A 14,843-nucleotide genomic window follows, 5' to 3' on the forward strand; every position below is an offset into this window, starting at 1 on the left:
CTATCATTATTCTCTAATTTCAATTGAGTCTCTCTAAACATGGAGTACAATCTGAGGATATTTCTCTAAAGTGGGATTAATAAACATCTCAACAATATAAATATACAGCGTCTCTTATCACAATATATTTCTCCCACAGTTTTTCTGCTTTTGTTTTCTCCTTTTTGGAAGGCTCTCAGGCTGTTTACAAGGTTCCTTTCATATTTATCTCTTCTTAGTGGGAACCTCATCAATTACATTATGATAATTGCAATTTACCTCCTTTGCGTCTTTCCATGTTCCTTCTTTCCTAAATATATCCATTCCATTATTTGCTATATTGCATAATATGCATTTTAATTTATATTTTATTGATTAACTAATGCATTCTTCCCAGTCCAGAACAATGTCTGACACATACTGTTGTTCAGTAAATATTCCCTTAATGAATGTTTTTAAGTAGAAACTGGCAAAAATAGTTTATTTCAATTAAGTGNTTGATTATTGTGACCCATTACTGAAACCTCCCTTCCTCCTGCCTCTCTCCCCTCCCTCCCAGCAACCTCATATCTGTTCGCTTGTCATATCAACTTCAAGGAACTGTAATTGTTGTGTTTTCTTCCCTTCCCACCCCATTTATTGATGTATTTATTTATTTATTTTTAGCTCCTACAAATAAGTGAGAACATGTTATATTTCTCTTTCTGTTCCTGACTCATTTCACTTAATATAATTCTCTCTAGGTCCATCCATGCCATTGAAAATGGCAGTATTTCATTCTTTTTTATAACAGAGTAATATTCCATTGTGTAGATATACCACATTTTCCGTATCCACTCATCTGATGATTTCTACTGTACTTCTTTACTTTGTGCTTAGAGCAAGAAAATTGGCACCTTTTATATCTTCACTCATAATTCATTCAAAAACTAGTTTTTGAAAAACTAGTGTGTGATATGTACTGAAGATATAGCAAGTAAGAAAACAAAATTTCTTATCTCATTAAACTTACACAAGTATTTAAGTGAGGAAGATTTTACTGTCTATATCAAATTTGTTATGCATGCGTGCATGTGTGTGTGCATATGACTATGCATTTGTGCACACATTTGATATGGATATGAGTGGTGTTTTAAAGAAAAATAAAGCAGGCAATTGAAGAGAGAGTATTGGAGTCACAGAAGAGTGCTCTGTGGAAATAACATTTGAGCAAGGCCTGAATAGGGATAATACCATATGAATGTTTGTGGAAGAGTCTTTTAGGCATACACACAGTGAACACAAGGGCCGTGAGACAGGCATACACACAGTAAACACAAGGGCTGTGATACAGGATGGCCTGGTTTGTTAAAGAAATAGTGCAAAGACAAATATATGTGGAACAGAGTGANCAAAAACTAGTTTTTGAAAAACTAGTGTGTGATATGTACTGAAGATTTAGCAAATGTAACAAAACAAAATTTCTTATCTCATTAAACTTACTCAAGTATTTAAGTGAGGAAGATTTTACTGTCTATATCAAATTTGTTATGCATGCGTGCATGTGTGTGTGCACATGACTATGCATTTGTGCACACATTTGACATGGATATGAGTGGTGCTCTAAAGAGAAATAAAGCAGGCAATTGAAGAGAGAGTATTGGAGTCACAGAAGAGTGCTCTGTGGAAATAACATTTGAGCAAGGCCTGAATAGGGATAATACCATATGAATGTTTGTGGAAGAGCCTTTTAGGCATACACACAGTAAACGCAAGGGCCGTGAGACAGGATGGCCTGGTTTGTTAAAGAAATAGTGCGAAGACAAATATATGTGGACCCTAGTAAGAAAACTGAAGTTTGGAAAGAACTGTGATCAGAGAGGTGTTGGGAAGAGAGCAAGACCACATAAGGCCTTAACTTTTTCATATCACCCTGTAACAGTTGTCTCCCCCAACTCCAGACTGCAAGGTGCATGAAGGAATGGACAAGACTGAATTGTTTTTCGATTCTACCAGTACCAAGGATAGTATCTGATTCATAAAACATAAATAAAATGCAATTTGTGGTGGGTATGATGCCAGTATGAATCTAGCACTTATATCATGGGCACGGAGGGTGACAATCAGCTTTGTATCTGATGAATATTCATAATAAATAAATAAATAAATAAATAAGTTAAAAAAAAATAAATAAAATATGGCTAATAAAATTATAAATAAAAACATAAATAAGTTAATGAATGAAGTACGAGCCATATTATAATAGGAATGAGTAGGGATAACATTTTAACCAAAAGCTTGGAATTTGGAGGCAGGGTCTGGTCAGTGCTATACCATTCAATTCGATGCTGTGCTCAATGGAACCTCAGGATCATGAGATACTTTTTGTTTTTCTCTAAATTCCTAAGTTACTCTCCCGGGTATAAATGGTTTGTTTACTGGGGGAATGAAGTTCAATTACCTCAGTGAGAAAAAAAAAAAGCATGATTTAATGTGGATTAGCATATTTCAAACTTTAGATCTTTTTGTGTTCTGCAGAGACTAAATCTCAAGAGAATGATCACAGCCTTAATAAGGCTGATCCTCTGCCTTGGATTCAGAAGCAGCACATTCTACACATTGTTGAATTAATTGACTGTGTATGAATTCTGCCATAGCTGATTTTTTAAAGTCACTTGCAAAATTTTTTAAAGCTGTAAAGCTGACTGTTAGAAAGAGAAAACTTGTATCTCTACAAAAACCAATAAACAAAAACAAAAGATAACTAATAAGCATCACTACTTTCAGTGAATATTTTTTAAAGACAAAAGGTAAGATTATTTAATTTATCTTAAGGTTTTCAGATGCAAGAGGACTTTAAAAACTTTCAAGAAATTAAGACTAAACATCTCAATTTGAGTATGTCTGAAGCAATGAATTTAATGTTATCCACTAAACTATGTACCTGGATGTTTTTAGAAGAGAGATATTTAGGATCACTGGAAAGCAATGAAAACTTTTATAGAATATTTGACATATCCATATATGTGCACACATGGATATGTGTATACAGGTATATATACATAAATGTGTGTGTGAAAAACAGGGAATTTCAATTAATTCTGTGTATACAGGTATATATACATAAATATTTGACATATCCATATATGTGCACACATGAATATATGTATACAGGTATATATACATAAATGTGTGTGTGAAAAACAGGGAATTTCAATTAATTCTGTTTATACAGAATACCAAAACACCTCACATATTTAATATTCTCTGAAGGGTATTCAATAAAATGATTTTATGCCATTACATGTACAAATTACGAAATTGATGATTATTTTTAGCCCTCATCTTGTAGTTTACTTGTGCTTGCTCTATGACATTGACCAAGTCAACTTCTCTGAGCTTAATCCATACTTTTACAAGAATTCTATCTTCATTCAGTTTGTTGTGAATCCATATGTCCATGACGGATGATGAATCCAGTGTCCTTTTGCAATACCTGGCATATGGGGCACCATATATTTCTTGAATATGAATCTACATTATGTACACATGGTAGGAAAGCAGAGTTGCAAAAGCTAAACAAGTGGCTTCACTCATATGTAAATATTCATATATACACATGCGCACATAGGATCCCATATATCATATAGAATATAATTTCATTTATGCCAATTTATGCATTTATTACATACATAATGTGAGTGTGTTTGTGTGTATATATATATGTGCATTTATAAGAGACTTAAAGAATGGCTGCAAATTTTTGAAAGAGGAATGGTTTTAGATGATTTTAGAGATAGGAGGATTAGTTAAAAAGACTATTGCAGTAATCTAAGTGAAAAGATGATGCTGTCTTGGGACTCGGTGGTAGTAATGGCAGTGGTAGGAGGTAGCTGGCTTAGGTCTTTTTAAGGTAGAGCCAACAGAATTGTCTTATGGATTCGTTGTGGAGTATGTGAGCAAGAGAAGAGACAACAATTTGTCTGATATTTATTCGTCTATTTAACTTCATCTGAGCAAGTGAAGGTATATAGTTGTCATTGATTTGAGATGGGGAATGCGATGTGTGGAGCAAGCTAGGTGAGCTAACGAGGAATTCAGCTTTGGTTATGAGTTGCTGTTTAATATCCATGTGGAAATGTAAGCAGCTGAATTACAATTCTGGAGTTTGGAAAAGGAGTCAAGGTTGAAGATATAAATTCAGGGATGATAAGTATGTAGATGGTATTTTAAATCATGAAACAGAATAAGATCACCAAGGCAGAGTGTAAATAGAAAAAAGAAGAAGATGAAAAAAGATCTCTGAGTTTCTGCAACATATAGAATCAAGAAGAAGAGAAAAAAGAAAAGAATGAGAAGGAGGAACCCATGGGGTAGGTGGAAAGCTCAGGGAATCTGATGTCCTGGAAGATTAGAGAAAAAACTCTTTCAAGGAAGTAATAAGCAATCAACGATGTCAAATGCTATTGACAGATCAATAAAGATAAGGCCTCAGAATTCACCAATGGATTTAGCAACATAAAGATCAGTGACGAATGATAACAGCAGTTTCCATGGAGTGATGGAAGGAAAGTGTGACTAGAGTTGGCAAAGAGAAAACGAGAAATGCAGAATTTGATACAGCAAGTTTATTTAACTCTGTCAGTATATTTAATCACCAGGGGGCTGCTGGTTAAAACAGTAGGATCAAAGGAAGAAGAGAGAAAAATTGGGAGGTAGAGTAGGATACAGACAAGTAGGAGCCAGCCCTCAAAGGTCTCACACACACCCCTACACAGAGTTATTTTTAAATAAAATAGAGTACTGAGCTTACTTAAGGAATCTTTTCTTCTTCAATAAGAAAATAAAGAGGTGTAATACACATGTTCTTAGAACATCTTAGAAGTAATGTTACAAAAGAGAATGAACCATTTGATTTTCTGGTAACTTTTTGTATAATTTATTTCATTGGTTTTTTTTTTTTCTTTTTTGTAAAATAAAATTTATTGTGTATATTTGAGATTTACAACATAATGTTATGACATCCATATAGATAGGTGGGTACATATAGATAATGCAATGGTTACTATAGTCAAGCAGACTAACATATCTATTTTGGTTTCTTTTTTATCCCCGCAAATTAATCATCTATTCGGAAACAAAGATATGAAAAACCACACAACAGTGACTGAATTTATTCTCCTGGGATTCCGGGATCATCCAGAACTACAGTGCCTTCTTTTTGTGGCTTTTCTAATTGTCTATATGATCACTGTTGTTGGAAATCTTGGCATGATCCTATTAATCAGAATCGACTCCCATCTCCACACTCCAATGTACTTTTTCCTCAGTAACTTGTCTCTTGTTGACTTCTGTTATTCTTCTGTTATTGCCCCTAATATGCTAGTAAATTTCTGGGTGGAGAACCCAGTCATTTCATTTAATGAATGTGCCACTCAGTTCTTCTTTTTTGCTTCCTTTGCTGGCACTGAGGGCTTTCTCTTGGCTGTGATGGCCTATGATCGTTATGTGGCCATCTGCAAGCCTCTCCTTTACACAGTCATGATGTCCCCCCATCTCAATGTCCTCCTGGTGCTGGCCGTATATTTGGCAGGCTTTATAAATGCTGCCATTCACACTGGCCTCACCTTCTGCCTATCTTTCTGCTACTCAAACATTATCAATCACTTTTTTTGTGACATTCCACCCCTCCTGAAACTCTCCTGTTCTGACACGCATGTCAATGAGATTGTCATTTTTATTTTTGCCAGTTTTAATGAACTGAGCTGTCTCATGATGATTCTCATTTCCTACCTCTACATACTTGCTGCCATCTTGAAAATGCATTCTTCAGAAGGGAGGCGCAAAGCCTTTTCCACCTGTGCTTCCCACTTGATGGTGGTCACCATCTTCTTTGGGACAATCCTGTTCATGTATCTGCGCCCTAGCCCCAGCTACTCAATGGACCAAGACAAAGTGGTGTCTGTGTTTTACACAGTGGTGATCCCAATGTTAAATCCTCTCATCTATAGTCTAAGAAACAAGGAGGTCAAATCTTCCCTGGGTAAAATTTTTAAAACACTCTCCTTTTACTTCTCTACTTAGAATCATCAAACCATGGGATTTCAGGAGTCTCAAGGAATTTAGAAATGACCAAATCCACCTCCATTTCCCCTCGCTCCATTTCATTCTGTCATGAGGCTTTTTTGTTATAATAAAGTTGAACCAAATGTTCTAAGCATCATGGAGACTATGGTCACTCTGTATAAATCCTACTTATTCTACTGAACCCAAATGCTAAGAATTAACCAAATATCCCATTTCAACACTTTGTTCTTAGGTATAAAACCCAATTAAGAAAAAGTGGCCAAGATAGAGGAAAACTGAGTGGAAAAGGAATAATTCCATCTCCTTCCATGTGTGATGGCTCCTGAGTAGATGGTGACTGAACTGCCAGAGGACAGGTGATAAAGGACTAGGCTGAGCCAGAATATGTCCAGGAACAAAACGAGACTTGGAGACTGTCTTGCCCCTACCAAACCAGAGAGAAATATTAGAATTAAATCCTGAGAGAACTGCTGAAGTCAAGTGCTCCTAATCTAGCCAAGAAATTTAGACTGCTAAGGGAGTAATGGGGAACAAACTACAGAATAAATAAAAGGAAAAAACACAGAGTAAGAACTCCCAGGGTTATGGGATGGAAGTTTCTGGGGTTAGGAAAGATGTATTCTGCATAATTCTCTAATATAAAGTGTCAAGTTATTTGATGTTTGCATGGATTAGCAGTTTAGTCTTAAATAACTAAGGCAAGATGAGCATTCCTTCTCTATGCCTTGGTAAATAACCACACATATCTATTTTACTGCCAGTTGCAGTTTGATTTGGATGTATTCAAAGCTCAGTTGATTTGACTAATATTTTAACTGTAATATCTTCCCATTAAGGCTGGAATTTTTTATAGATAGTGACAGACATGAGAACAATACGTGTCTTTGGCTGGTGGGGATTGGGTAAAATATAGTTTGTATAATCCTAGTATATGCCTTTCATCAAAAGACAAATTGTCACCCAAATAGAGAAGTAGCCACTTAAAAGTGGCTAAAAAATAATTTTGCTTTCAGTTACAGCTTATTATTTTTGGTGAGAGATTGAACCAAAACATTGTAACTGTATCCTCATTTATACAGCTTTTCAGGAATTGTATATTAAAAGTATACATAATTTTCTTGTTCAGGAGATGGTTTTGCCCATCTCACCATTCTTTTTCTGGAAAAACCTTTATATTTCAAGACACAGCACAAATATTACCTCTCTTGTCCTTAAAAAAAAGAGTTTCCCATGGCCATTCCTGTGATTCTGTTGATACTGTAACTGTAATCAACTCTTAGCCACAGAAACTAGTCATAATGACACAGTGCAATGCATCCTAAAACAGTCTGAGACCTCTGTGAGAAATGAAATCTATTCATATACAATTTATGCCTCCATAGTAGGCTATCAGTGAAAGCTTAAGTTAATTCAAACAAACATAGGCCTGGAATTAGGAGTTAGTCTCAGTATAACCAGGACTGTCTCTCTCTCTCTCTCTCTTTCTCATTTCCACTCCTTTAAAAAAGATTAATTGTATATTTTTATGGGGTATAGTTTGTTGTTTCAATACATGCATATATTGTATAATGATCAAGTCAGAATAATTAGCATATCTGTCACCTAAACATTTATAATTTCTTTGTGGTTATGCGATCCTCTTTTCTGGCTATCCTGAAATATACAATTTTATTAGCTATAATCACCCTACAGCACCAGAGTTCACTCTCCCTATCTGACTGTAACTTTGTAAATTTGTACCCATTAACCAAACTCTCCCTCCTCTCCTTCCCTGTCTCTGGTAACCACTATTCTATTCCCTATTTCTTTTTTCTTTCTTTTTTCATAATTGACCCATGATAATTGTATATATTTATGGAGTACAAAGTAATATTTGATTCCATTTCTACAAAGTGCAATAATCACATCAGAGTATTTAGCATATCCATCCCTTCAAACATTTGTTACCTCTTTGTGTTGGAAACATTCAAAACCCTCTCAATTAACTACTCAAAGTTATGCAGTAATTTGTCATTGACTATTTTCCTTATATTGCTATACAACACTAGATAATATTATTCCTATCTTTCTGCAATTTAGTACCCACTGACTACTGTCTCCTCATCCTCTCCTTCCCCCCGCCACCAGTTTCTAATAAGCACTTTTCTACTCTCTACTTTTGTAAGATAAAATTTTGGTTTCCACATATGAGTGAGAACACGTGATATTTCTATTTCTGGTTTATTTCACTTAATGTAATTTTTTCCAAGCTCATCCATATTGTTGTGAATGGCACAATTTCATTTTTTTTTATGGCTGAGTAGTATTAGTATTCCATTGGCTATATGTACATTTTATTTAACCAATCATCTGTTGATGGACATTTAGGATGGTTCCAAACCATGGCTATTGTGAATGGGGTTGCTACAAACATGGGAGTGCAGGTATCCCTTCAACTTGTTGATTTCCTTTCTTTTGGATATATAGCAGTAGTGTGATTGCTGGATTGTGTAGTAGTTCTATCTGTAGTTGTTTGAGAAACCTCCATACTGTTTTCCATAATGTCCGTTCTAATTTACGTTCCCACCAACAATGGGTAAGTGTTCCCCTTTCTGCACATTCTTTCCAGCATGTTCTGTCTGTTTGATAATAGCCATCCTAGCTGGGAAGAAATGATATCTCATTGAGGTTTTGATTTGCATTTCTTTGATGATTAGTGATGTTGAGCAATCTTTCATATACCTGTTGGTGATCTGTGTGTCTTCTTTTGAGAAATGTCTATTCAACTCCTTTGCCCATTTTTTAAATCACATGATTTGGGTTTTTTTTACTATTGAGTTGTTTGAGTTCCTTGTATTTTCTGGATCTTAATCTCTTGTCAAATATATAGTTCGCAAATGTTTTCTCCCATTCAGCAGGTTGTGTCTTCACTCTGTTGGTTGTTTCTTTGTCTGTGTAGAAACTTTTTAGTTTCATAAAATCCCATTTATTTATTTTTACTTTGGTTGCCTGTGCTTTTGAGGTTTTATTCATAAAATCTTTGCTCAATCCTATGTCCTGAAATGTTTCCCCTTTGTTTTCTTCTAGAAATTTTATAGTTTCGGGTCTTACATGTTAAGTCTTTAATTCATTTTGAGTTGATTTTAGTATATGGTGAGATAGAGGTCTAGTTTCATTCTTTGAATATGGATCTCCAACTTAACCAGCACCATTTACTGAAGAGACTGTCCTTTCCCCAATGTATGTTCTTGGTTCCTTTGTTAAAAATCAGTTGACTGTAGGTATGTGGATTTCTTTCTGGATTCTCGATTCTGTTCCATTGGTGTATGTGTCTGCCAGTACCATGTTGTTTTGTTCATTATAGCTTTGTAGTATATTTTGAAGTCAGGTAGTCAGGTAATATAATTCCTCCAGCTTTATTTTATTTTATGTTTTTGCTCAGGATTGCTCTGACTATTAGGGGTCCTTAGTTGTTCCATATGAATGTGAAGATTGTTTTTTCTATTTCTATGAAGTATGCCATTGATATTTTGATGGGGATTGTGTTGAATCTGTAGATCACTTTATTTCTTTCTCTTGCCTAATTGCTCTGTTTAGATCTTCAGATACTATGTTACATAGGAGTTGTGAAAGTGGGCATCCTTATCTTGTTCCTGTTCTTAAAGCAAGAGCTTTCAGCTTTCCCCCATTAAAAATGATGTTAACTGCAGGTTTTTCACATATTTCTTTTATTCTGTTGAGATCTTTTCCTTCTATGACTAATTTGTTGAGAGTCTTTATCATGAATGGATGTTGAATTTTTTCACATGCTTTTTCTGCATTTATTGAGATGATCATATGGCTTTTGTCATTCATTTTGTCATTGTGGTATATCACATTTATTAATTTATTGTGTATGTTGTCTATATTTGTTGGAGTCAGGATGAGATACACTCTTCTCTCCTGTCTGTGGACATCAGAGCTCAAGACTCTTCAGCTTTGGGGTTCCAGAACTTACACCAAGGACACTATTGGCTTCCCTGGTTTTGAGGCCTTCGGACTTGGACTGAGAGACAATTCCTGCATCCAGTTTGCAGATGGCCTATTATGGGACTTCTCTTCACAGTTGTATGAACTAATTCCCCTAATAAATCCCCTCTCACATATTTGTAACATATCTATTGATTCGGTCTCTCTGGAGAACCCTGAATAATACAGCCTTTGTTTTTCTCCCCTCTCTATGCTGCCATAGGGATCTCATCAATCTCTTGCTGCACTCCTATCCTCTCCCACAGATGCTTCTGTCAACATTTCACTGTCTGTTAGTTGTTGTGGCCTTTTTTTGTGTGTGTGTGGGAAGAAGGTGCCCCAGGCAACTCTAATCAGCCTTCTTGCTCTGCCTCCTGACTCCTCACTTCCATTCTCATCATATGTATTAGTCTGTTCCTTCCACAGACATGTCCAATGATGTCCTGGTCTTTACATACTTTCAGGACACTTACGTTATATGCAAGTCTGATTCTTTTTAGAAAGGACTCCTATTGCCTGAAATGGCTAAGATATCTAGAATATGTATATGTGTATATAATATGAGTGTATTTGTGTATGTATGTGTATGCTGGTGGTAGGGGTGGGGTCATGAATTACCAGAAGAAATCTTGCTCACAGTAACTATGATGGTTCACTATTCATTTATTCAGTAAAATTACATTCCTTGCCACCCACAGTTCTTTTCAACAACAAACTCTTAATCTAAAAAGTGATGTTTTATGCTATTTAGATCCCAAAAAGAATGTTAAAATTACTGTTAACTATTAGTAGATGAATTACGTGTTTCTCAAACTGATGCAATTTGTGGGATCCTTTTCTCAAACATATCTGCAACAATGACTATCACTGTGCATCGAATTCTGATGACACAAAAATACAAGTATGGCCACTGTATTTCACACTAATATTTTATTGAAAGTGACTCATTTGAGATTGCTTTTCACAGAGTGAAGTGGTCAGCATTCCCCTATGAGCAGTATAATAGTCACTATATTTTGTTTTACTAAACCTACTGATTGCCTACTTATTCTATTATATTCAAAAATAAAACCCAGAATTCAGAAGAATTTTAGTATGCAAATAATAGTTACACACAAATATTTGGATTAAACTAGCAGACAGATCCTCCTTATGTCGTGGAGGATCAGGAAAAAATCAGGCCAAAAGGCATGACAAGACATGACTTTTAGGCTAAAACCTTGAAAAGCAGCTCTTGCTTATTTGGATTTTTTATAGTTCCTAGATGTGAAGGCTTCATGTGTTTTCTCCTTTCTGCTTTTGTAATACTGCCTAATGAACATATAAACATCACTTTTCCTTGTTACATAATCATGAAGTGTACCTGATGTAATCTATGTGACAGGTAGGATTTAGGCAAACAATTTTCCCATCATCTCAGGTAAAGTCTTCTGGGGATCCTATCTCTATAGAGAAAGAACATAAGTGTTTGCCTTGATCCCCTCTATTTACTACTTAAAAATCTCCATCTAGCAATTTCCCTCTGTTTTCTTCCTCATCTTTCCTTTTTGTTCTTTTTCTTTTTATTTATTTATTTATTTATTTATTTATTTATTTATTTATTTATTTATTTATTTATTTATTTATTTATTTATTTATTTTGTCTTTTTTCGTGACCAGCAACGGGATCGCAACCCTCGGTGTTGCTCCCGCACCTCGCTCAGCCAGTGAGCGGCCAGTCTGTATGTGGGATCCGAACCCTCGGCGGGAGCGCCGCCGCACTTCCCAAGCGGAGCACTGTAGCAGTGCGCCACCGGGCCGGCCCCTTTTTTCTTTTTTTTTTAAATACAAGCGTTCTTAACAAAGAAAAGAGATAAACTAGTTAGCTTTCTTTATATTCTAATTGAACCAATTGTTTTATAAAAATTTTCTAGGTGAAGAATGGGTTTGAGGAAGACCTTTGTCTTCAGTGTTTAAGCTTTTGACCTGTTGACATAAAGAGCCCTGATAACATTTTACCTCTACTTTCCACTTTTTCTTTTTTAAATCATTGCCTCAGAATTAAACATTCAGTGAATAATTTGGTCTGCTTATACTGAGGACAGCAAAATATACATTTAAATCAAATTTGTGCAAGGGAATTTACTTACTTGAAATTAGCAAGTCCAGCAATCCCACTTCTGAGTATATACCCAAAGGAATGGAAATCATCATGTCAAAGGGATACCTGCACTCCCATGTTCATCGCAGTTCTGTTTACAGTAGCCAAGACATGGAACCAATCTAAATGTCCATTGATGGATGATTGGATAAGGAAACTGTTGTACATATACATCATGGAATACTACACTGCCACAAAGAAGAATGAAATTCTCCCATTTGTAACAGCATGGATAAGCTTGGAGAAACTTATGTTGAGTGAAATAAGCAAAGCACAGGGGAATAAATACCATGTGTACTCACTCATAAGTGGGAGCTAAGGGAGAAAGAATGAAGGAAAGAAAGACCACAGTGGTGTGTTGGACTTGCAGAGAGAGAGAGCATACCTAGGGATACAAAGTGGATTGGGGGAAAGGAGGATGGAGAGGGAGGTCGGAGATAATTGGGTGGGGGATATGGGGAATAATTGCAATTTGTGGTAATGAGTATGCTGTCAGTGTGCATCTGGCCTTCACATCTTGGGCACAAGAGTAACAATCAGCGTTGTACCCAATGAATATTCGTAACCAATAAAAAAAATCTCATATTGATTGTGCTAATAAAAAAATTAGGGCTGTTCATATTTTTATCAGTCAATTGTAGGGGTCTTTATAAATTTTGAAAACAAATCCTCTGTCAGAATTACATAATGTGAATATTCTTCCTAGTCTGTGGCTTATCTTTTATTATCCTAACATTATTTGAAAAAGTACATTCTTTAAAATGTGATGACATAAAAGTTTTTTATTTTACAATTAATGCTTTTTTCTGTCTTTACAGAAAACTTATTGCTTCCTTCAAAATCCTGGAAATATTTATTCTTTTTTTTTAAATGAGAACTTGTAGATTTAGCATTTGTATTTAGGCCTATGATTACCATCTAATTAGTTTTGGAATCTTGAGTTTTCTGTTATAAAGGAGTTGAAATTAAATTTCTCTATGCAGTTACACAATTGAACCAACAGCATTCCCATTAAAATACCTTTGTATCATGTTTTCAGAAATCTATTGTCTATTTGTATGAGTGAATACATTTCTGGACTCTATTCTGTAACCATTAATCTATTTGGTATACTAATGCCCCTATGTTGTTTTTTAGTAATATAATTTCTTAGTAACTCTTACATTTAGGTAGTAGAAATTATCAAATGTTTTTTTCTTCTCTTTCAAAATGGTTTTGGCTAATCTAAGTTTTTTTTTTTTTTTCCCCTTTTTTTGTCTTTTTTATACTGACCAGTAATGGGATCGCAACCCTCGGTGTCGCGCCCGCACCGCGCTCAGCCAGTGAGCGGAACTGGTTTCCACATGGGATCCGAACCCTCGGTGGGAGTGCCGCCGCGCTCCCAAGTGGCGCACTTGCGCCACCGGGCCGGCCCTAATCTAAGTATTTTTATAACAATATGCACATACTTTAGAATAAGATCATCAATTTCTAAAAATAAAAACCTGTAGAAATTTTGATGGGACTTGCATTGAAACTAGTGATTAGTTTAAGAAGAATTGATACCTTGACAATATTGTACATTCCAATCCACAAATGAGATACAACTTTCTACTATCTTAATCTTGTTAATTTTTTTTCTGCAGTTCTGTGGTTTTCAGTACGTATTTTCTGCAAACTTTTTATTATATTTTATTTCTAAGTAGTTTTTGATTTTGATGTTATTGTAAATGTTATTTTAAAATTTTTATTTCCAATTGTGTGTTGTTTTTATACCATTTTGTATATTTACCTTGTAATCATGAGATGTTTAAAAATATACACTTAATTTCTTTGCATGTTTTAAAAAATAGATTATATGTAAGCTATTATGCCACCCATGACTAACACAATTTTATTTCTTTCTTTTCAATTAATATGACTTTATTACATAGGCTAGTTGTATTAGTCCATTTCTGTGGCTTATAACAAAGTACCTGGAACAGGGTGATTTATAGGAAAATGAGACTTATTTGCTTACAGTTTCTGAGGCTGGGAATTCCAACGTCCATCTGGTGACCCAGGGGTCTTATATTGCAAGATGTAACAGTGACACAGGTGTCTTACATTGCAAGATGGTAGAGGCAGAGAGATCAAAGAGCAGAAAGAGAGAGAGAGAGAGAGAGAGAGAGAGAGAAACCTCCTCATTCATTCTCCTTTAAAGCCCTCCAAACTACACCCATGGCCACCATTTTTAATCCATTCACTAAGGCATGGTCCTATAATTTAATCACCTTTTCAAGGCCCCACCTTTCAATTATCATAATAGGACTTTCCACCCTCAACAGTTACAATGGGGGTTAAGCTTCTAATATATGAAATTTGGAGGACACAATTCAATCAATCCATAACACTAGTCCTTCCAATACAATATTGAACCCACTGATGTGGTTAGAATATATGCATCCCTCCAAATTCATGTTCAAACTTAATCACCGATGCAACGGTTTTTTTTTAAAAATTGATTATGCATATTCATGGGGGGTGAAGCTGACCATAATCACCTGTGCCCAAGATGTGATGATCATATTAATATTATCAGAATGATCATTACCGCAAATTGCAATTATTCCCAGTGTTCCCCACTCAATTATTCCCCAGCCACCATCCTCCTCCTACCCTTGCCTGCCCTCAGCAACCCTAGGTATGCTCT

The 14,843-nt window shown here is 35.4% G+C and overlaps 1 protein-coding gene across 1 annotated transcript; it reads left to right on the forward strand.

Annotated features, from left to right (window-relative positions):
- The first annotated feature begins 4,817 nt into the window (after positions 1-4,817).
- On the forward strand, positions 4,818-6,042 carry LOC103608994 (olfactory receptor 1020-like). Its single transcript, XM_008593377.1, has one exon. The coding sequence runs from the start codon at positions 5,017-5,019 to the stop codon at positions 6,040-6,042; it is 1,026 nt and encodes a 341-aa protein (XP_008591599.1). The 5' UTR covers positions 4,818-5,016.
- The last annotated feature ends 8,801 nt before the right edge of the window (positions 6,043-14,843 follow it).

Source organism: Galeopterus variegatus, unplaced genomic scaffold (assembly GCF_000696425.1).
Source record: "Galeopterus variegatus unplaced genomic scaffold, G_variegatus-3.0.2 Scaffold9060, whole genome shotgun sequence".
NCBI lineage: Eukaryota > Metazoa > Chordata > Mammalia > Dermoptera > Cynocephalidae > Galeopterus > Galeopterus variegatus.